This window comes from Tachypleus tridentatus, chromosome 3 (assembly GCF_004210375.1).
Source record: "Tachypleus tridentatus isolate NWPU-2018 chromosome 3, ASM421037v1, whole genome shotgun sequence".
In the NCBI taxonomy this organism is placed as follows: Eukaryota; Metazoa; Arthropoda; class Merostomata; order Xiphosura; family Limulidae; genus Tachypleus; species Tachypleus tridentatus.
In genome coordinates this window covers 71,206,513-71,230,951 of record NC_134827.1, presented here as the reverse complement: position 1 = coordinate 71,230,951, position 24,439 = coordinate 71,206,513, and the positions used below count along the sequence as shown (strand labels likewise).

At 33.0% G+C, this 24,439-nt stretch overlaps 1 protein-coding gene across 8 annotated transcripts in view; it reads left to right on the top strand.

The window, feature by feature from the left end:
* Positions 1-24,439, top strand: part of LOC143247130 (uncharacterized) — a 73,207-nt gene that overhangs the window by 30,464 nt on the left and 18,304 nt on the right. For 6 of the 8 annotated variants that reach the window (XR_013026386.1, XM_076494689.1, XM_076494690.1 and 3 more), the window contains 4 exons: positions 1,488-1,597; positions 10,734-10,791; positions 13,101-15,007; positions 17,751-17,835. Coding sequence is in view for 6 of the 8 variants with exons in the window: in XM_076494689.1 (XP_076350804.1) it covers positions 1,488-1,597; positions 10,734-10,791; positions 13,101-15,007; positions 17,751-17,835 (2,160 nt within the window). In the remaining 2 variants the exon portion in view is untranslated. Of the gene's footprint in view, positions 1-1,487; positions 1,598-10,733; positions 10,792-13,100; positions 15,008-15,509; positions 15,561-17,750; positions 17,836-21,874; positions 22,123-24,439 lie in introns of those variants that run through there. The other 2 variants (XR_013026387.1, XM_076494692.1) reach the window with 2 other exon arrangements.

Below are 24,439 nucleotides of genomic sequence, written 5' to 3'. Positions count from 1 at the left end.
TTGTTAATGAAGTAGGAAATTAAAACTTACTGATTATATGACTTATCATACGTAAAATTGTTTATGAAGTAGGGAATTACAATTTTTTTGGTACCGAATGAAGGAAATTGCAACATCAGTACACTTATAAGAATGAAGTTACTGTAACTGGTGAAATTTGGATTTTGTCTAAATGTTTTCCTACCAGTGGTTTTATGTACAATAGTAAAACCTTACTAAGGTTACCAAGTAACTGATTGACCCTGAACTTACTGATTTGGCTTTAACTGTTGCATTATATTGGATGTTTGTACATTTTTGGGAAAACATAAATTGGTGAAATAATACATATAACAGTCTACCAGCAATTACACTAATTAAATATTGATAATATTTTTGTTTAATGTTTTTTACAACATTGATCATGGATCAAAAAGTAATTCAACTTCCTTGTGGCTTAACAGTAAGTCTGAAGTCTTGTACCTCTTAAAACTTAGTTTTGATGCCCATGATGGACATAATCCATTGTTTAATTTTGAGCTTAACAATTACTAAGAAAACCAAAAGCAATTTGGTGCAAAAGGAAGTTGACAAAAATTGTTTGACTATGTTATGGGTCACATGTAAACTCCTCAGTAATTTTGTATCTCAAGGCAGCTGGTTGGGGTATTAATTAAAACTTTTTATTAAAATAAAGTATAGAACATCATTTTGACCTTCTCAGGTCATCTTCAGGTTAACAAAGAGAGATTTTGTAACTGATTTTTCCCATGCATGTCTTAGGGAAGAGTGTGTAAGCAGGTACATGATTGTAGGAGGTGTTGCAGTGAGATGTTAGGTTGTTAATTAGTATAAGTATAAAGGTGTTCCTTTATATTGGTTTAATTTTGATTTGAGTTGTTGTATAAGAAGGGTTTCTTTGATTTTGCATTTGCTTATGTTTGTTTCCCTACTCAGTATCTGGGTCTTTTGCTACATATGCAAGTTAGAATAACTGTTTTGTTACAAATGCAAGTTAGAATAACTGTTTTGCTAGTCAGCAGTAGCTGTGGTGGGGTGAGGTGAGAACTGATATTTTATCACCCGAATCTTCTTTTTCCATGTAAACATATGTAGGTGGAAACATTAATTCTGAACTTATTTCTGCACCAGTAATAAAAGTGAGCATGATTAAATATCACTTTTCCATGAAGAATATTTTCATCTTATGACATAAGACTGAAAATGTGCTGCAGTTTTGTTGACATAATTTTTTAAACTTTTATTTTGTTTTCTTTTGTTGCATTCTTGCTTTTCATATGATTGTTTGGATTGAAAACGTTTTTGGAATGTTTCAATACCATTTTTTGTTAGATCTGTTAAGTAAACTTTTAAGAAAAAGAAAAACCTTCCTGCTTTTTGGCTTTCAAGAAAGTTTTATTACTTGTGTTTTCTTGTTTATTCAGTATTAGCAAAAATACTATTGTCATTTCTATTCATTGTTAAGAATTTGATTATATTTTATTAAGGAAAGTACATCCATTGTGGATCGAGAGCAGCCAGACAGCCGTAGATACTTTTTTCAAATATCTCATGGGTTTGAAGCAACTTCACAGGAAAAAGTAGCTCTTCAAAGGATGTAAGTTTTTCATTTTGACCATGAAGTAACTGAGGTTAATTTGTGGTAAAGCAAATTGGTGTAATTTAAGAAGAGAAGGTAGGGTATAATAATTTATATTAACTGTAGAATGAGTTTTTCACTGTGGGAAGTTGTAAGGGACATATCGTGAGGAGAACTTAATAAAAAATAATAAGTATTTGTTCTTTTAATATTACTGCTTTAGATTTAAAATAAAGTAATGCTCTTAAAAAACTAAATGTTTAAAAGTACCAGTTGTTTTTCCTATATATTTATTCAGAAATGTCAAACTTCACAATAATGCTATCTGAGAACTGCTGATCATTTTACATAAAAACAATTTTTAACTTAAAAACTAATAAACTGTTCTACTGTTTATTTTTTGCCAAGGAATATGTGATATAGCTAACCATCTGCCAGCAGATTTAAGTACTCAAGTGAAGTTATTCTCATTCACTGCTGTTCTCTATATACATTGCTTTCAACTCTCCATCATTAGGAGTACAACATATTTTATTGACACAGGTAACTCCCTCTATTCTGTTATTTTATTGACACAGGTAACTCCCTCTATTCTGTTATTTTATTGACACAGGTAACTCCCTCTATTCTGTTATTTTATTGACACAGGTAACTCCCTCTATTCTGTTATTTTATTGACACAGGTAACTCCCTCTATTCTGTTATTTTATTGACACAGGTAACTCCCTCTATTCTGTTATTTTATTGACACAGGTAACTCCCTCTATTCTGTTCCATCAAACTATCACTTCTCATTTGGCACTACTCATGTACAGATATTTTTTCATTTGGTTTTGTTCATGTGATGAAGATTTTAATAATTTCCAAAGTGGGATTTTTTTATTATTTTTCTTTATATTGATGAAATCCTTTAATTTTACTTAATTTTCCAGTCTTCAGAATTTCTCAAACTCTCATATTTTACATCAAACACTTCTGTTTGAGTTACATATTTCTACAATGAATTCTCAGGATAATGTTTCAACTTGGGGTGTTATACTTGAAGCACTATTTTCAGAGGCTGCAGATGGAGGAAACCCATTGTGAAATTTCTCTGTTGTTATCCATCATGAGATTGATCATTACATTGGTCAACTTGAAGATTTGGAGTTTTTTATCAATGACTGAGATACCTATTTCTGACAACATTGTGAAGCTTCTTGTTGTAGGCTGTGTTTTATTTTCATTTTCTTCATCTGATCCATTCTTCATTCTTCTGTATTCCTACAATCGATCTTTTTTTTTTGGCCCTACACACTCGGTATTCCTCTCGTTGCATGTCAGGTTCTGGGTATTTTTTACTGTTGTCATGAGTTTATTTCCTGCCCAGACTACATTTATTTGACTTCAGTGGGGTAATGCTCACCATGAAATTTTTCTGTGTCCATTAACCACAAATTGCCTTGGTGTGGATCTGTAATTTCTAACTTTCTTACTTTGGTTATTGTTGTTTTCAGTCAGGATTGGATCTATATATTGTCTATCCTTCCATTATCCTAAAATTGTTTTCATTTTTCCTTGTCACTGCAGACTCAGTACTTCTAATTGGTCTTTCTTGGCTATCTCTACTGTGGTATCTATGCTTTCTCCATCTCTAACTTTCTGATTGTTACCTTTTCCTTTGCTCCCTTTAATTACTGTTTCATCTTAGCCTTCTTGTCCTTTGTATTCATGCCTGGTTTTCCTCAGATCACTGGAAAGGTGATCCAGCTTCTTTTGAATCTCAACCTCTTTTCTGGCTTGTTTTACTAACCCTTCCTTCTTGGTGGTTTCTCAATGCAAGTAGAATTTTCTGTCATTTGTTTCTGGGTTCATGGTTTTCCTCTGAACAGCTTACTATTCTTAGTCAGGAGAGGATTTTCTCTCTTGAATTTTGGATCAAAAGTCTTTTGTCTCCTCAGTCTGTCTTGTATTTTCAGACAGTCCTGTTCCACACCTTTCATTTTTCCCAATCCCATAGGTGTTTACCTCCCCTACACCCTACTTGTGTATGGATCACTTTCAGATTTGTTGTCCATCCAGGAGAGATGACCTTCTGTATGAGAATACTCATGCCATCCTGCATTGCTTCACTTTGCCTACTTTTGGACTGCTCTTTCAAGGCTTCTTGTTTGATATTTACTTTGTTTTTTCTTCCTGGGTTTCAGTAGTCTGTTTGTTTGCCATTGATGTTTCATATACTTTTTATCCTTCTTCATATCTTTTGCTTTCTTCATATAATTTTTCTTCCCTCACACTTCTGCTACTTATGGGGATAACTCCTCCATTTAGCTGCTCTCATTTCCTTCTGTTCCAGACCTTTATCTTCTTTTTTATCCATATAGATTTCTGTGTCTTGGGCATGCTCTTTTATATTTCCTGCATGACTTTGTACAGTGGTGTCTGTTTCTGCCTCTTTCTTTCTTAACAACCATCATTTAGTCATGCTTTTTATCTTCTTCCTTTGCCAGTTGGGTTCAACTCTTCATTTGATGAGTTTCTTACTCCTGTACTTCATTTCTAGTGTCTTTTCACCCACTTTCCCTTTTCCTAGACATTTCATCTTTGTCATCCTTTGAAAGCACTTCTGCAATCAGGCATGTGGACTGCTCATAATACATTTGTCTCTTGCTATTTGCATTGGATTGTGGTTTCGTCCTCTCTGGGTTATTGTTTTCCACATATAGCCACTTTAGAATATCCGAATTCAGTGAGATTTTGACTGAGTAATTTACTTTTTCATTTTCAGGGATCCTTTTTCCCTTTTCTAATGCTCATTGTTTGGATCCCACTCTGTGATGAGTGGTACCTGGCCAGCAATTTTTTAACTGCTCAAATCCACACTGCAGACATTATGTATGCCACATGATCACTTGTAGGTTTATTCTCATAATACAATTCCTTCATACATTTGCTAATCCCTGCCATGCCTTGTATTAATTAATCAGTGTGGTCTTTTTTAAAAAAATAGAGTTTCATAGTCACATTTTGCACTGTCTCTGATGTTGATGCCTCTCTTGACACTCTACCATATTTTTCTCCCCTTTTCTTTCAGTAGCATTTGGAAGTCCATACCTCTTTCTAGTTTCAAACCACTGAGATGGTGGACCATGAAGGCATTCTTTAGAATGGGTTATTGTAATGTTTTTAGTTTTTTAAAGGCCATTAATCTTTTTAATGCTATTTAAGTTTTTTAATTTATATAATAGACCTTTTTTAATGTGATTCCCTTTTAAGAATCAATGTACATTTAGTTCGATTTGAAATTAGAAAATGACCATAATGTCAAATAACTCGAAACCAAGGCTGGGAAGGCCAACTTCAGGTGACAACACTGGTGTTCGAACTACCCATTAGTCATCCTGGCAAGTTATAATAATTATAATTTTGCTACAAGTCTTTTAAAACTTGTATTACTTTACTTTCTGAAATGGCCATAACATCAGATAACTCAAAACCAGGACTGTAAAGGCCAACTGCAGGTGACTAACGATGGTTTTTGAATTTATGCGTTAGTCTTCCTGGCAAGTTATGATAATTACAGTTATGCTACAGAAAGTTCTTTACAACTTGTATTACTGTAGTTTTTCTGTTACCACTGTAGACTAGATGTAAAAATTGGACTTAATGCTATTTATGTTTTTATTCAAAAATTAAATTTGCCTTGTCTTACCTTAATTTCCTTTTATGAATTTTAACAATTTTACTTTAATTTTAACTTTTTACTGGATGTTTGGCACAGATAGTCTAGTTGCTTTGCATCATAAACAACAAACCAACCAACCAACCAACCAATCTATTCATCTCCCCCTTTGTTTAACAGTACTATTTCCTTCTCCTCGGGATCTCATTTTTTGTCTGCCAGATTCATTTCAGGGGCTTTTGTTTCTGCCATTTTATGGGCATGTGGCTGCCTCTTTTCTCCTAGTAAGATGACTCATTTCTACATCCTCAATATCTCCACCAGGACACTGTCTCCGTGGCTAAGTTTGCTGAAGTGAAACAATTTCTCCTCGCACTCACACAGGTTTTTTTATTCAACTCAGGGTGCTTTTAAACTCTCTTTTCTGTTGGGCCCTACCTATTCCATTTCTGTTGCAAGCTGGGAAATATCTTGTATGCAGCATCTTATCCTTTCCTTCATACTACACAAAGTTTTCTCTATTTTGAGGATTTGGGCTTCTCTCGAAGTCCTCATTCCTCTTGGTTGTGCCCTCGTGCATCATCAGTAGGTTTTATTAGACCAATGGAACCTTGTTTGGCATTCCTCAGATGTCATTCCTACTCATTCCTTTTCATTACAGATTAATTTCAACTGGTGCTTGGATTGCAACAGTGCTGCTGTAGGCATTCCTCCTCCTTTTTTGGTGTGTCACACTTTATGGTTGCTTTTTTCTCCAGTTGGAGGAGGGTGTATCTTACCTCTGAGGAAGTTTTGGGGCTATGGTATCCTTCTGCAACTTCTCTATATATTAATCATTGAGTTTTATTTTCTGTAGGCTCCTAGGAGCCACTTGGTGATGGTCCACTCCAACTTTCCTATAGTAGTCTTGTACCTCACTGGACATGGGGCAGTCAGTCAACAGACCCTTTTTTTTCTCACATTGGATCTTCTGTGTTGGGCTTGCTGCTGTCCCATCATTTTGTTGGCAAGACATAATATGGTTACGCTGAATTTAGTCACAAATTGTTTATCCCAATAACATTCTTTCTGTTGTATGGTCTTTGGATCTTACCATTTTTTAGGGTTTGTGTGTTCTGTGGGGTGTTCCAGATTTGGTTGTTTTTTCCATACTTTTCAATACACTATTTCCCACATTGATCACTCGTTTCTTATCCTCTAATGGTAGCAGTCAGTACTCTCAGTTAGGATTGGTTGATTTGATACCTGTATACATATTCTCCTATTTGTCTTTTTACACATGTTCTTGACATACTTTAGACCACTCCATGTAATGTTCTGCTGCTAGTTAAGTATTGGCTGAATCACATGATTTTCACTGCTGCACCACATTTTGGTGTCACATCCCATTCTCCTCTTTTATCTCTGGCAACCACACGCTGGCATGCATTATTCATCTATACCTGCATTTTGTCTTTACGTGTGGCTATGTTCAGTCCATCATTTGCTGGGCCAAGTTTTTGCATTTTGCTTTCTTTATTTCCCATTTTGTTCTTTCTTTCTGCATAGTGGCTTACATACATACATGATGCATGTACCACTTTTGGTCTATCTTAACCCTGTTGCCACTGGTATCCTTTACTGTGCATGACACAAAGTTTAAGTGTCTTGCATTCAGAATTTTATTAAACCACTTTTATGTTATACCAGTTAAAATAGCATAAAAACTTAGCTAATAATCTATATTTTAATAGTATGTAAGTTTTATTTCCTATTGTGTGATGCACATGACACATTTTTTGTTACCATGTCATCATCCATATTTGTCCACCACCCCTCCAAAAAGTACAAAATGAAACATAAATTACTCTATAAAATTGTTATCTCTCAGACAAACCACATTTTTCAACTGTATTTGGTTACAGAGCTTTCAAATAAAAAATCAGACTCCTCCCACCACACCCATCTATCACATCCTCTCTTTTGATTCTTTAATAGTTCTCTCTGGGGTTTAATTATATACTACCTATAACCAATAGAAACCCAATGTTTTTCATCTGTCAAATGATGTATAACATTATGTTTTGTGAATGGTTAAATGTTAATTTCACATCTGAGTACTAACATCATTCCCATGGAAAAGTTAACAACTAGCTTGGATGAATTTGTAATGACTCTTGTTGGAGAGTTAGAAAGCCAGAAAAATTTTGAGAGATAAGGAAATTTGTCTACGTTTTGCATGCTATTAATCTTTATTGTTTGGTGCATTGTTTAATTTAATAAAATTTATGAAATGCAATGCTATGAATAGCATAAAAAATGGGTAAACTCTCATTGAAAATCAAGAGCAAGAAAAAAAGAGGATTGGATAAGTGTTTTATTTCTTGTTTTTCATGTTTATTCTTTATGTATAATTATAAAAGTAACTAAAATGTAAAAATAGAAATTTGTTTAGGTTGGTTAAGATTAGATTAAGTAAAATAAATGATAATAAAAATGCTTCATGAGGCATCCAACCAAGTAGTTAGTGGTAGCTTGTGGGTCCTGTAATTTGATTATGTAATATGAGCTTCATATACCCTAAGTTATTTACAACTTATAATGGCACAGACAGTAGTTAGACATGGTTAAAAGGGCAATAAAACTTAATTATAAATAATGTATGCCATTATGAACATAGAGCTATTTAGGTTAAACAAATGTAGTTTCAAGTTACAAATTTGAAGTCATCTTAGAAAGGAAAAAAGAGTAATTTAAATTTCATTCTTTTTTTTTGGTGGTTATGAAGTTGGTCAAATTGACCAATTTTGTTTTGAGATGGGGAAGAGAAAATAACAAACTGTAAAGTTTTACTGAAAAAAAAAAGTTTGAAATGTGTTTAGAAGGTTTTAGGGATTATACAAGAAATTTGAGATTCTTGAGAAAACAAAAAGTATTTTTAATTTTAATATGAAAATTAGTTTGCTTATGGACTACTCAAAACAAATATTCAATATATTCATGGCCAAATCTTTATTTTATTTTATTGAAGATACTTCATTAAAAATATGATTTTTTTTTTGTATGTTAAAGACAAATTAGCTGAAAGACTACAAATTGTGTTGAAATATACACATATTGAAAGTTGGAGGTATTAAATCTAAAAAAGAATTAAAATGTGTACAAAGAGTTCATGTGGTCGTTTATATAGACCAAGCCCATACTGACAGAGTTAAGGGGCTATAGTCCTTTCTATTGTATAGTGCCTTACATTCTGTTGTTTTTTGCCTTATGTTTTTGAATGGGGCCATTTTGTTTTCTTTGTTGTTAAATATAGGATAGGTTTGCCAATTTTAAGTTCACTGACTTGTTTTACAGTTGCTAGCCTTATTCATGTTATCATTCCTTCAATTTTTCCCTACTTCTCCACCCTTCCTCCCTTTGAGAATAGCACCTTTGTTTTCTGTGTGGTCCTCCATTAAGCGTTCGTCTTTGAGTTCATTATATCACCTTTTTGGAAGTCTTTGTTCTTGCTCCTGTTGGTTACAAACAGTCGTTCTGATGTTCACTGTGTTTTTGTTTTATTTGTTCATTTTTTTAACCTCTTTTCTGTTCATTCTTTTATGCTGAAGACTTCATACCTTTTTCTCTTCCTTCCAATTTTTTACCTTTACTGCTGTTCCAATTCTGTCTTCATCCTTTGCAAGGTCAGCTCTGTGATGTTATATGAGATACTTCTCCTTTCTGTTGACTTCAAATTGTATCACAAAACTACATTTGTTTATCCTATGTAACTTTACATTCATAACAGTATACTTCTATTTATTGTTTTATGCTATTTCAATCATGTCTAACTGCTATTCGTGCCATGACAATTTGTAGACTACTTGGAGAATGTGGAAGTAATGTTATTCAATTGCATTATCCACAAGCTACTCTGAGCTGCTTGTGTGTGTGCCTCATGAAATATTTTTGTTATACTGTTATTATTTATTTTGCTTAATTTAACCTGGATTAACTTAGAGATTCCTATTTTTACATTTTAATTACTTATAATAAATAAAGAATACACACGAAAAACAAGAAATAAAGTACTTACCTATACCTTCTTTTTTCTCTTTATTGTAAACTTTATACTCATGGTAGTATTGCAGTAAATAAATTTTGCTTAATTAAATAACACATCAAAAAACAAATAACAACATGCAAAAAGAAAAAATGACCCATAATTATCACAGTTTTTCTGGCTTTCTAACAATGCAGCAAGAAAGATTACAAATTCGTCCAAGCTAGTCAGTATGTTTCCCATAAGAATGAAGCTTTTACTGCAAGAGAAATTGACAATTCTCTCTCTAGATCAATGTAATGTAAGACATAATTTGATAGAGTGAAACCTTGGCTTTCTATTGGTTATAAATAATATATTATTAAACATAGAAGAGAACTATTAACAAATTCTGAAAGAGAGGATGTGGCAGGAGCACATGGCAAGAGGGTTTTCTATTTAATGGTGCTGTAACAGAACAAAATTGAAGGTTAGGAAAGGTTATGCTTTGAGTAATAATTTTATAGTGAGTAATTTATAATAAATTTTGTACTTACTGGAAGACTGGTGAATAAGGTATAGGAGAGGGGATACCTAGGGAAAAAATGTTACATTTCTTACACTTGGATAATTTTTTAAATCTTGTGATATAAAATTAAGAACTTATAACTTGTATACTATTAAAATATGGATTGTGTTAGCTATGAGTGTATGCTACACTAATTGGTTTAACATAAAAAGTTGCTTAATTAAATTTTAAATGTAACTCACTATAAACCTTATAATGTGCAGTAAGAGATGCCCATGGTGAGAGAGTTAATGTTTCGTGCTATGTTGGAAACACATTGCACTTGCCTCTTTGAAAGTAATTTGCTTCATGTTAGTTCAGTTCCATATAAGCCATTGTAGTCTTCTTGTTGCAGTATTCATTTGCAATTATATTTCATATATTGTCAGCTGAAATGATATGGTAAAATCTCCTTAAGTGCTTATGTATCTTTGCAGAAATTCTTAACTTTTATCCAAACATACAGAATATTTCAGAAGTAAAAGTTATATCATGGATTACTCACATATTATTTTCGTAAAACGTTCTGAATAATGTGGAATACTCTGAAATATCCCATAATGTGCAAGAATATTTAGACTATGTGGCTATAAGGTAAAATTTGAACTATATTGAACAATCCATAAATGTTATTCAGTATGATAAAACTTGGTGAGCATTACCTGCTTACAATATTGGAACATGATGAGGAACAAGTGTGTTGTATGTAAACCAGAATTTTAGAAATTAGGGCCATTTTAATGTGTGAATATTGTGGTGATCTCTGTAGTATTTTTAAAAATACTGCTGATCTGAAACTGTATTTGAACTACTTAAGAACACTATAGTTTTAAATTGTTAATGGAACATGTTCAATATTTGAGGTTTTTATCATAAGCCTTTACTAAGATCCAGTGTACTAATTCTTGCACTTTTATTTTAGTGTGAATCACGGAAGAAAGAAGGAGAGAGAAGTTTTGAAAGCTGTAAAACTAAAAGAAGTAAGTTTGGAATCTGCTCTTGTAGCTCCACAGAAACACTTAAAGTCTCAAAAAGCACCCTTCAAGTCTATTCTAAGCACCACGACAAAGAATAACATCTCTGCATTCAAATTTACTAAGACAAAATCAAGGATGTTAAGACAGATAGGAGTAACTGTCTCAATTCCCAAGTTTTTTATGAAAGGTTAAATTTATAATGGTAACAATACAAAGATCTGAAGGCTGCTACAATTAAAGTATTTCAACTATCAGAAGAGAAGAAATACAATTGAGAAACCTGAAGATTTGTTTGATCATACTTTAAACTGTTATTCCATTTTGGGTTCAGAAAATCTTAAAATGGAAAAAATTACTGCTAAAAGACATTCCGAAATGATTAAAAAATTATAGATACTAACACAAAACTCCCATCTTATAAACTATCAACAACTTCAGTAACATTAAATTTTGAGTATCATCATCATCTACTTAAAAAGGTCTTGCTGGTTATCCCACCAATTTATTTTCTCAATTGAGCTCTGGAAAGGTTGAAAAGTTAAGGAAACATGTGAAAATTAAAATTAAGAAAGATATTTCACATGTAAACATTGGCAATCAACTTTTATCATCTCAGCAGACAATAACATCTGTGGCAAGGAAAAATGAAGTAACAGATAGTAGTTTTGCTACAGTACTTAGCATTCCTGAATATTACACAGCAGACTGCAGAAGAAAACATCCTAAATTCAAGAAAAAAGATGAAATATCACCAGTATCTCAACTTTCACCTCTGACACTTAAACATCAGAGGCAGTTAAAAGTGTATATAAACTGCCCCCAGATTATTCACTTCTGGTTTCTTAGTTTATGGTGTCTATTAGATGTACAAAAGGTGGTTTGTTTGCAGATTAAATTTTTTTTTTCTGTTTAAAATAGTATTTAAATTTGTATGTACTTTATTTTTAACTTTAAATGTAAATTTAATTAAAACTATTATAATGTAAGTTTGAAAATCAAATCACAGTTTTTATCCATATTTAACTCAAAGAATCTCTGAAACAGCAGCAAGTATAAGTCATTCAAGTAACAGAAGCTGCAAATCAGAAAAGTGTTTCTTCAGTTTTGATATTCTATATGAAGCTTAGTTTGTACAGTAGGTAGATATATAACTTGAATGGTTATATTAAATATGGATTCTAACTGTCAGTGATCAACATTGTATATAGAATGTGTTTCCACTCCACTACAAAAAATCAGTTTTGTTAATGTTACAAGACAAAACTACATTTGTCATTTCTACAAAATATCTCCAGAAATATGTTGACTCATTCCTGATCATGAATTATAAATTATCAATTTAATTAACACATTTACATTTAATTGCTTTGTTTGGGTCAGTTTTAAAAGTAGATTTAACACAGTGTGATAATGGAGCTGTATCCAGCAAGTGGGTAAAAGAAGAGCTGAATACCCTATCAGTTTTGTTTCTCTTGTGTTATGTATTATAATTTATATTTGATGAGCCTTTTAATTATTATATTACATATTGTGATTTCAAATATCCTGAAACTGAGTTAAATTTGAATTTAGAAGTTAATTAAATGTAGAGATGTATCATTTATGATATTTGCCAACAAGATTGATACAAACAGTTTTTTTTTCTTAATAGAAATCTATTTTAATATACAAACAATAATAAAATTTACAATAGTGGTTATTACAAACATTTATGAGAAATAATGATTTATATACAAAAGTTTTACAACCTTACAAAGAATATTGAGTCTTCTATCTGATCTGGAATTTTTATCTTATTGAGGGCTCATGATGAATGATTTAATTGTGAGTTGGTATAGATACAATTCACTTAATGGGGAGCTGGCTAGCTCTTCATGCATAAGTTTTATGCTACTGAATTATACAATGTCTTCATAGAAATACTAACATCTGGTCAAATATCTGTAGTTTCCTGATTAAGTATTTATCACAGTTATAGCTTCTGAGGTTTATCACTTACAAACTGTAGCATACCAAAAATGTATACTGTCTCTTAGTGTATTATGTTGGTTTATAAGCTTGAGAGGATAGTTTCTAAAAATTTCAGCAAAGGCAATAATTGCTGGTATTTATATGCACATATACATTGTTGATTCTTACACTCAAACTTAGTGAATTGGTGGGAATTGTGCAATACACATTTAACAGTATAATTTACAAATAATTTTAAATATAAATTTAACTGAAACAAATACCAATATTAAAAATATAACTATAAATCCATTACAAATTTTTTGGCATATATCTCTTCATTTTGTTCATTTTTAACTTAGGTAGATAAAGACAATGAGACATTAGCAAGAACTGAAAAACATCTGGAAGTTTATCCTAATGATGCCAGTTTTGATTTAAATTTGAAATCTTCTCTACCAAGCTCTTTGAACTATGCCAAAAGTGATACTGTTAATCAGCTAGAAGATGTGGAATTAAAAGCTGATATCCTGAGTAGTGGTTTAGAAAACAGTAAAAACAAAGATATTTCACATGATTCAGTTATGAAAGAGACACTTTGTGAAAATTTTTCAGAATCTTCCCAAAGAGCTGTTTCAGCAGAAAATATCCTTCAGTTAGATGATGACATTAAAAAAACTCGTAACGAAAGAACCAGGAAGATTGTTGAAAGCAAATTACAAGTAGGTACTGAAACTTTTATGATTGTTGATGATTCACAATTAGGCAGTGAAAAACCATCAAGATTGAATAATGGTATTGATTTAACATCAAAAAGATACAAGGAAAATCAGTCAATCTTGGTAAAAGGCAGGAGTCAGGTAGCTTGGAAAGGGTCACAAACTTGTGATTGGTTATGTAGCAAACATCATAGCTCTGACTCTAATAAAGAAACTTATTTTGAAAAAAGGGAAATTCAGCCAAGGGGAAAGCTTTCTCTTAAAAGAAAAAGAGATGAAAAAAATGCTGTGTGTAAAAGCCAAAGAAGTGGATTCAAAAATGAACAGAAGACAGTAGAAAAGCTAAATAAGAACTACAAGAGATGTATCTCAAATAATTTTAAATGTTTTGGTAAAAACTATCTGGAAACTAATGTGAATGGCACAGACAGTTCATCAAATTTTGTTCAAGCTGTGGAAGAATCAACAAATGAAAGATCTATAGGGCTAACTTTAAAACAATTTAAAAGAGAAAAAAAACATTCAAGTCCTTTTATCGTGAAAAAATCAACATCACAGTATATTTCTTTTAAAATGCATCATAGGAGTAATCTTAATAGTGATTTATCAAATTCAGGTAAATTTATATGTAGCCCACAGAAGAATATCTTTAAAGCAGATTCAGGTTCAAGTCCTTATGAATCACTATCATGTTCTTCCAAAGTGTTGACTAAGGAAAGTCTTGCATCATTTTATGAATTAAAATTTCTGTCACCAAGGAAGACTAGGAAATGGTCACCAGCAGAAATCAAGATAGATGAGAAAAAACTGGTTCAGCCACCAAGCAAAATGAACAACCAGTCATCCTGGAAAAATAACATGGAAGATAATTTGAGCACAAGAACAAGCAAAATTAAAGTTATACCTCATACCCAGGATTCAAGCGGAAAAAAGAAAATCACATGTGATGAAGATAAAAATAAATCTGAATATCAAGTAACTGGTTTGCTTGTAACAGAAAATGTAAAAGAAGATAATTTAATTGGCATAATGGAAGCTGTTAAATCATCTGAAAGTAGAATAGTGAAGTTATTAAATACAGCTGGATTTATAGCTGATAATGGAGAAAATACTTGTGATAACTTAGAACTAAAATCTAAGGAAAATAAGCTTTCTCAAACAAAGTTATCACGAAAAAAGTTGCAGAGGGCAAAAAAACTGCTTCATTCTCAATCTACACCATATTTCAGTCATGTTTCTCACTTAGATTCACAGTTGCTTAAACTAGATTGTAATAAACCTGCAACTGAAGCCAATTTTGTTGAAAAGAGCTCTATCTCAAGTTCTAGTGCTGATTCTAGGCCTTTAGTTTTATTGGACAAACCATCAAAAAAAGTTAGAAGATTCAGTACTTTCCAGCTTCTGGAGTTGAGCAAGTTTGAAAACAGTGAGATTTCATCATACTTTAAAGCAGATGATAATAAAGAAATACCATTAATTAACATCAGTGACAATGAAGAAGACTGTGCACATGTTACTAAAGACATTGAAGAATCAATCAAACAAGTGAAGTAAGTAAAATACAGATATCTTGTGTAGCTGTATGTTATATTCAGTCATATGAATTAAATGTATGATTGTGTAGTCAGATAAATGTGAAGTACAGGTGCATGTTTGTAAATTGTTGGAACGTTCACTTGGCACTTACTTGTTTTATGTGTGTATATAAAATATATTTTATTTCATAATATATATATATTATGAAATAAAATATATGATAAAGCTTTATTTAGACAATCATTTGTAATGAACTGAGATTGAGCAACTGTGTAATTTCTGATTAGAAACTTGAGTCAGTATTTATATAAAATTGTCTAAAACTATATATACTCATTTTAAGAAAATAGCTTCATAGCATTATGAAAAGATTAGTAATCAAACTACTATAAGCATTGTTTTACAAAATGTGAGAAGAACTTGAATAAATGATATTAAAGAATAAATTGGCACATCTGAATGATAACTTTTTGTAGTTTATTTTGTGCAACATTCTGATGAGATGCTCTTTTTCAGGCAGTAGAGACTGTGAAGTGACAAGTCTTCACTGCATGATGGAGGACTTTTGTATGAAACATCACATAAAATAAATAAGAAGAATATTTCATTTAGATGAATCATTTTATTTGTTGTCATTTATTCAAATTAAACTGTTGAGTTAATCATTTCATCTCATTGGTACAAATTTTATTGTGAGGGAAAAAATCTAGAGTATTTTCAGAAGAAAATACTACCAACAGTTTGGATGACAATGTTAAACCAAAAATAAACATAATTGTTGTCAGTATTCTTAATATTTTTCCTGTTCTTTAATTGAAGTATTGAGTCTTTTTGTTATTTTTTTATGCTATCCACACTCTTTGTACAATATCATGTATGAAAGTGGTCAGTATGTTGTACCTTGCAAGTGTGAAACTGTTTGTGATATAGGTTTGAATATTCTACATGTACCTTTATGAAATTTGGCAAACTTAATAAACATTATTAGTTTGTTTTGTACAAATAAAACTAATTTATTAATAGTGTTTCATCTTCTAAAGAATTTACCAAATCAGTCTGAGTGAAAGGTGATTTTCATGTTTGTAGGTTTTAGAGATTTATTTGTATCACAAGAAATCTAGGAGATAGAAAGTTAAGATCTTTTTCCCTTCTTTCTGTTATGTCCAGTTTTTTCTAATTGCTCTAAACTTCACACCCTACTTTTGATGTTAGAAAATTCTTAAAGGAAGAAATCAAAACCAGGCACATATTGCAAAAAGAGTAAACCAAGAGAATTATTTCCAACATTTCCTTTTGAAATTAAAACTCGGATAATATTAAGCCTTAGTTATAAACTAAGTTTTGTTGCTCAGTTAATTGGCTTGCATTGTTAATAAAGTTGTTTAATTAGATTTTGAATGTAACTATAAAAGTTGTGACATGCAGTGTTTGATCTTGTCATACCGAATGAGTTTGAAACCTTAGTGTAATTTAAAGATGTATATTTTAATATTTTCTGGGCTTGAATTTATTTTGGCCACTGACAAATCTTTGTTAGTTACTCTTCAAGTTACTTGTAAAATAATGAGACATTTCTTGATTGTCTTTAGTTTAGTAGACATAAGTGGTCAACTGAACTTTTGTTAATTTCTAGAAAGTGTTGCATTTTCAGTTTTATATTTTTAGTATATAAAATATTAGATCTGTGCTTATAATCTGATTATAATCATGTACCTTTCTATGATGTATAGAAAAAAAAGAAGCACGACTTGTGTGTTATGTTTTTATTTCCTGTTTTAAAAATGTGGAATCACTCTGAAAGATATGTAAAATTGATATGTATAAAGTTACCAAAAAAGCTTACCAATTGATTATCATACTGTAGTTTTTTCCATGACTATTTTGGTTACAACCACCTTGTTATTTCTGTTAATTTGACCTTTTTGTTTTGCAATTCATTGGAATATTAATAATCATGATTGAAGTATCAATTGGCGAAATAGACTTTATCATTTGATTGCCATTGGCTAAATGCTAGTCAGTCTCCACGAATTTTGAGCCTAGGTGTCTTAAATATTATGTCTCTTTTTTTTTTTTAATTCAATTTTGATTCACTGTTGAACTTATTTCAGACAGGGCATGCAAGTCGTATGTCTGTGTTTTCCTAACATAATCAGTAGTTATCCCCAACTTTATTATTTAATATTTTACATACTACAGTAAATATTGGTCATTTGCCAAATTATTATTTGAGTTGTCAACTGCAATAAACATGGATTATAGTCTATCTTATTTGGGGAATCATGAACTGTAATATATTAGTTATTATCTAGTTTATTTGATAAGTTATTAACTATGATTAATATTGGGTATTCTCCACATTATTATGTGAATTGCTAAGTATGATAAACTTTCGTTACTCTACATTATTACTTATTAAATGTTTATCATAGTAACACATCTTTTACATAATTATATGATGAGTCACAAACTCACTAACTTGAATATATGGTTTATTTCTTGCACTATTATTTGATTAATTATTAACAACAGTAAAAACTACACTAAAATTATTTGTATCATTAAGAGAAGTTTCTAGATTCTTTTTTCAATAGTATTTGTTTAACATTCTTAAAACAAGGAGAGATAAGAGATAGTCTTTATTGAAAGTTTGTTTAACAAAGTTTGTTGGGTTTTTTTATCAGGTAAATAATGAGTCATTTTATTTGTAAGTGATTGAAACAAGACATGATTACTGAAAACAGTTTCTAACTTCAGGAATATCAAGGAATTGACAAATAGACAACTGCAGCATATCTTTAACAAAAGTTTATCATTTCTTCAGGAAGTCCATAATGGGAAAGTAAGTATAACTTTTGAACATAACTGTATGACTTGCTGAGAAACATGTTAATCTTTTCTTAACAGGGTTATGAGAAGGGTATGGTGTAGTGCTGGTCTGATAATGCAGCTAGTATAAGATATTTTAAACTGAAATAAAGGCATAGCTATTTTTATGAATAAGTTGTGTATTTCATTCTTATAATGTGGTGTTGTGTTCACTTAAATATAACAGAGTTGGTTTAGGTTGATAAAAATTAAATCATTTATTATTGAAAAAAATTAATGCAAAAATATTTGAAAACATGTGATCTTAGTTTCATACATTTAATATTTTGACAGTCAAGTAGTTTACTGTATCTTGAAGTTGTTTTTTTATACCCCAAAATGAACAATACTAATGAATATAATACTTTAAATCATCCACGCAAGGCAGTGTTAAATGTGTGTATTCATTGATCACACAGATAGTGTTGAGTTAACTGTTACTTAATAAATTGGCTCTATAGATTAACTTATCTGAAAGGGGACTAAAGGCATACTGAAGGAGTGATCTGTTTGAAGCACTTACACCACAATAGTGTGTTGTATGCAAGTCAGTCAGAAGACACTAAAATTACTTCACATAAGGGAAGTATTGCAGTTTGTACTGTTGTGATTTCAGCAAATTGTGCACATGCAATGAATCACAAGAATTATCCATTCCATAGGCTACATCACTGCATGACTTATGAATTTCAAAAGCAAGAAATAAAAATATTTGTGACTTTTAATTTTGGTTTAATTTATTCTTGAAACAGAACATGTTTGGGCATCCTATAGAAGTACATCTATTATATAATAGTGAGTAAACTAGACTGTTTATATCAGTAGCTTATAACACACATTACTGAATAAGTTAAACTATTAGTATCAGTAGTGTTTAATACATGGTAGTGACCCCTCAATGTGGATTCCTGTACGGGGTTAGGGGACCTCTCAGAGAAGGTTCTATTCTTACAATTTGCCTCCTCTGGGATCTAAACATCCACCTGCGTGTTTACTGGGCGTAGTAACCCGTGAAGGGGAGGAGAGAATCCTGGTGGTTGAGAGGGCCAACTCCAACACACCACTTTGGCCTTGAATTCCTGTAAATGGGCGTTCTTGGGGTGGCCCCCCAGGATCAATCGTCTAGTCCATTTGGGCCAGGGTCAACTCAGTACCAGCATAGGACATCCACAATGGGTGTTGTGAACATTGTGTCTGACACTGGTGTTTGGGTATAGTGTTCATGAAACCCTGGCGTCACTGCAGTGCCCTTAAGGCACTCTAGTGTGTCTCCTTGTAGGGCTCCATGGTGGGTTGGGTCAGTGGGCACCCAAAATTTTCTATTTATTATGAATACTTCTAAAGCAAAAAAAATAATACTACTTGAAACCATTGAGAAAAACCCGACTACTGGAAAACAATCACGCATTGATGAATCTGTACAGCCTAACTCACCACTTGAATCTGTCCTGCGATTTCTAATTTTGCATTTCTTAAGTGACAAACCTCTAGGGCAGATGCCCCCCATTTTTTTTCAGAAGGACTTGCTGGCTCCCCTAAATCAGTAAAAAAGCTATGTTTTGGAAACATCTTCATAACAACATTCCAAACTCCTTCTGACATCAAAGGCCTTGGGGGACATACCCATTAAGGTTACTCCTCATTCCACTTTGAATACTTCCAGAAGACTCATTGTTGAAAGAGATTTAAGGACTGTCCCCGAATCAGAGATCCACACAGGTCTCACCAGCTAAGGTGTCACAGCAGTATGCTGAATCTTCACTCAAAAAGATGGAATTCTGGAACCAACAAATGTTCTAATACTAAAACTTACAGTACCACGTCCTCCCACCACAATAAAAGCAGGATATAAGCGACCTTATATTCCAAATCCTATACGATGTTTCCATTGTCAATGATTTGGTCATTCAAAACAATCTTGTCATGGTTCTTTGACCTGTGCCTGTTGTGGTGGTAAAGACCATCATGCCACTGAATGTCAACTCGAACACATTGTATAAACTGTAATGGTATGCATCCTTCTTATTTTACTTCTTGCCCTAAATGGGTAGAAGAAAAAGAAGTACAAAGTCTCAAGACAGTTAACAATCTCACTTACACAGTGGCTCGAAAATTATTATTACCTATTCCATCTAGAAGTTATGCTGCTGTAACCCATTCTACTGCTACAGAAGGAGTCTGAACAGACCTTACCCTATTCCCCTGCACAATCTTCACCAACAAATCTTAATGAAACACTTTTCAAAATCAACACAGTTCATTAATCAGTGTCTCCTTCCACCTCTGTCTTGACCACACCTTCCAGTCATTGCCGAACTTTGCCTTCTTCAAGTCACAATGTTTCCATGGGGTCTACCTCTTTTGATACCCCAAAAATTAAACAAACCACTCGTCCATGCCCTCAATCATTAGCACGTGTACCAATAAATTCAGACCCGACCATTTGAGCTAGAGCAGTATGCATAGAGGGCAATAGACCCACATCCAGTAAAGAAAAAAACTTTCAGTCGTAAGCAGAAGGACTCTTTACCGTCTTCTCCTCTGAAATAATTACATGTGGCCACAGTAATCCAATGGAACTGTCGAGGTTTTCAATCAAATGTGACTAACGTCAAAGATCTGATTGACTTTTGTCATCCCATATGTCTTTCTTTGCAGGAAACATTTCTACAGCCTACAAGTTCAGTTACTATCTGACACTATTCATTATACCAAAATGACAGGCTATGTGTAGGACAGGGACATGGGGGAGTTGCATTGCTGGTTGATCAGCATGTGTCCACCTGGTTTTTGTCATTGACCACACTTTTGGAGGCTGTAGCCATCCGTATCTCCTTGGGTTGTACCATTACTATTTGCTCTCTATACCTTACACCTGAAACACATTATAATCAATCAGACCTCGATACCCTCATTGAGCAATTTCCAACCCCCTTTTTAATCTTGGGAGATTTCAATGGGCATAATCCCCTCTGGGGTGGCTCCTTTATTGATATGAGAGGGTGCACCATAGAGCATATGCTCCTGAACCACAACCTGGCTCTATTCAGTATTGGCTCTTACACATATTTTCATGCACCTAGTCAGTCATTTACTGCAACAGATCTTTCTCTCTGTTCCCCTTCACTACTCACTCACTTTTCCTGGGTGGTTGACATCAATCCACGAGGTAGTGATCATTTTCCCATCATCTTGTGAGAGATTGGCCATGATCAGTACTACCTGACCCATGTACCTCGGTGGAAGTTGGTCCAGGCCAACTGGACTTCTTTCACTACTCTCTTGGAACTTGATCTTGCCATCTTATGTAAATCATCCATAGATGATTGTATAGCAGCTGCTACTCGATGCATCCCTAAAACCTTAACATGATCCTCATGGCATCCCCGCCCTTGGTGGAATTCTGGTCCAATTCTTTTGGATACCAGGTCATGTTGGTATTTGTGGGAATGAGCTGGCCAACAGAGCAGCAAGGTCTGTCTGTTCTTGATCTATCATTCCAGTACTCATTCCACACATGGACTATGGTCCAGTTATCAAATACAGACTGTACACCAGATGGCAGGCAACCTGGAATGAGCAACACAATACCAAGCTATTTCAAATCAAACCTCCTCTAGGTGTTTGGCCCTATTGCTTCTGTTAGGATTGAAGAGAGGAGGTTGTTTTGGCAAGGCTATGCATTGGTCACAGTTTTTTAACACACCACTTCCTTTTATCTGGTACTGCTGTACCAATGTGTGGTCTACATGGCACTCAGTTCACAATCATCCACATTTTATTATCATGCCATCCTTACAACCTAGAACAACGACACCATTTTAAAGATATTTGTAAGGCAGGTTTGGCCCATGTTATAGGTGGTTCTGCCCATCTCACTCATGTTTTTACATTTTTAAGAACTGTTGGTCTTTTACACTTAATTTAAGATTTTGTATCAGACTATATAGTGTTTTAACACGATTTCTTTTACACATTTTAATGTTTTAACGATTTCTTTTACACATTTCAAGTTTTATTTTGACTTGAATCCAGCACTGGAAAGGCCAACTTCAGGTGACTGACTGCAAATTCGATCTTGATGTTTCAGTCTTCCTGGCAAGTCTTAATTTTACACATTTTAGTTTTTATTTTTCTTTTGAACTGAACCTAGGACTGGAAAGGCCAATTTCAGGTGACTGAAAGCAAGGGTGTACTTCTTGCTTAAGTCTTCCTGGCAGTTCCTAATTTTACATATTTTACTTTTTACCTTTATTGCCCTGTACCTATACTGTACCATATCTTGTCTGGCACAGATAGCCTTGTGGCTTTGTGCCAATAAACATTGAATACCTTCCTACCTACATGGTAGTGAATAGATTAGACTATTAGTATTAGTAATGTATAATACATAATATTGACTAGATTAGACTGTTAGTTTCATCAATGTATAATACATAGCACGAAGTAGGTTAACTATTAATATAAGGATGTTATGTGTTGGTGAGTGGGTTGTACTTTTAATAGCAACTTATAATTTCCCCAGAGGGGGCTGAAAATTACCTGGAGGGATTGCTTGTTCTAACCACTCATACCATTATACAGCAGTGTATTGTTTCTCAGTCAGTAAATAGACATTAAAATGATGTTGCCTAAGGGATGCTTAATGTTGCAGTTTGTACTGGCATGAGTCAGGAAAGTGTGCACATGTCATAAATCACAAAAAGAATTTGGCACTCTGTATGTGATGCACCAAATAATATGAAATTCAAAAGCAAGAAATAAAAACAGTTTTGTTTCTTAATTTTGATTTTACTTGTTTTTGAAGTACCTTGTGACAGTACTTCTAGTTTTTTGTGTTTCACCAATATGGAAATATTTTCTATAAATTATGTTTGTGATATTACTGTAATATGTTTAACCATACTTTGTTTTTTTTAATCTGATGAGATTGAAACCTTAAGTAATTTAGTAATCAGAGTCTAACTGACTTGTTTTAACTTTGCCTGTGATATAATAGAGGACACAACAGGATAGAAAGATGTTGGAAGGTTCTCACAGTGTGATAGAATTTTGATTATTATCTAACATTTATAGTGATTTGAGTTAAATAACAAAAGAGTAACTAGATTTAGTAAGATTTTTAAATAAATTGTTAGGGTTAAAGTTTCAGATTGTGTAACCAGCAGTGTAATATAAAGTAGATGTGTAATGGTACAGTTATGACGGAAAGTGTTTGTACCCCTGCATCGTAAGTAGTTTTTTTCCTCATAACTTAAAAAGTATCACGATTAGGCTAACAGAAGTATACTATAAATATTATACTAACACACATCTACATACATTTTTATGTGAATTAAATAACAAATAAACTGTTTATAAACAAATAACGAAAAATAGGAGGAGCAGAAAGTGTTTGTACATTTTAGAATGTGTGAAAAAACTGATATTCCTGTAAACATTTTGTTTAGTTTGGCGAATAAATTACATTCTACCATTCCAGAACTGGACACTGGGTTCATAATTATTGGAATTTAGCCAGCAAAAAATTTACTTCCATCAACTTAGCACCATCTCCATCATTATCTGCTTGGTCATCATAGCGAACAGGAAACAACAGTATCGTAATTTAAGAAACCGATTTTATTGTAAAATACAAGTCTCGTGTGTCTCTTTCAGGTATTGCTACACAACTTAATGTGCCAAAATCTACTGTTCAAAGCATAATTGCCAAGTTTAAGCTTACAGGATCAACTGCTAACCTCCCTTGTTCCGGACGCCCCACCAAAATTCCAGAGGAAGGTTCTCAGAGAAGCTAGTAGGAACCCTCGTTTAACACGTAATGACATACAGAAACTGGTAAGAAAAACTGGGGTTGAAGTAAGCACCTCTACAGTTACGAACATGTTACGCTCTTCTGGGTTCAAAGCATGCCATCCTCGTAGAACTCCATATTTAAAAATTGTTCATTTAGAAGCACGATTAAGGTATGCAAGAAAGCATGTAGATAAACCCTTTATCTATTGGAAGAGTATTGGAAGACTAAAATTGAGCTTTTCGGCCACAATGATGTTTGCAATATTTTCCGTAAGAAGGGGGAATGAAATCTTCCAAAGAACACCGTCCCTACAGTTAAACACGGAGATGGCTTGATCATGCTAAGAAGTTCCTTCAGGTCTTCTGGTGTAGTCAGCCTTCATTGCGTCAACGGAATCATGAAAAAAGAAGAGTACGTTGATATATGAAGAATGATGCTTGGAACTTGCGGCTTGGACGTCGTTGGATCTTCCAGCACAACAATGACCCTAAGCACACATCGAAATATGTGCAATCCTGGTTGCAGAGGAACCATATAAGCATTCTGGAGTGGCCATTGCAGTCATCCAATCTCAACCCAATTGAAAACATTTGGCAGGAGTTGAAGACCAGGATTCATCACCATCATCTGAAAAACTTGAAAGATTTGGAGGCCTTCTGTAAAGAAGAATGGAAGAAAATACCATTCGAATACTGTCAAACGATCATGGAGGGCTATGAGGAGAGATTGCACAAAGTAATTCACCTGAAAAGCTACACAACTGACCATTAACCTGTTGACC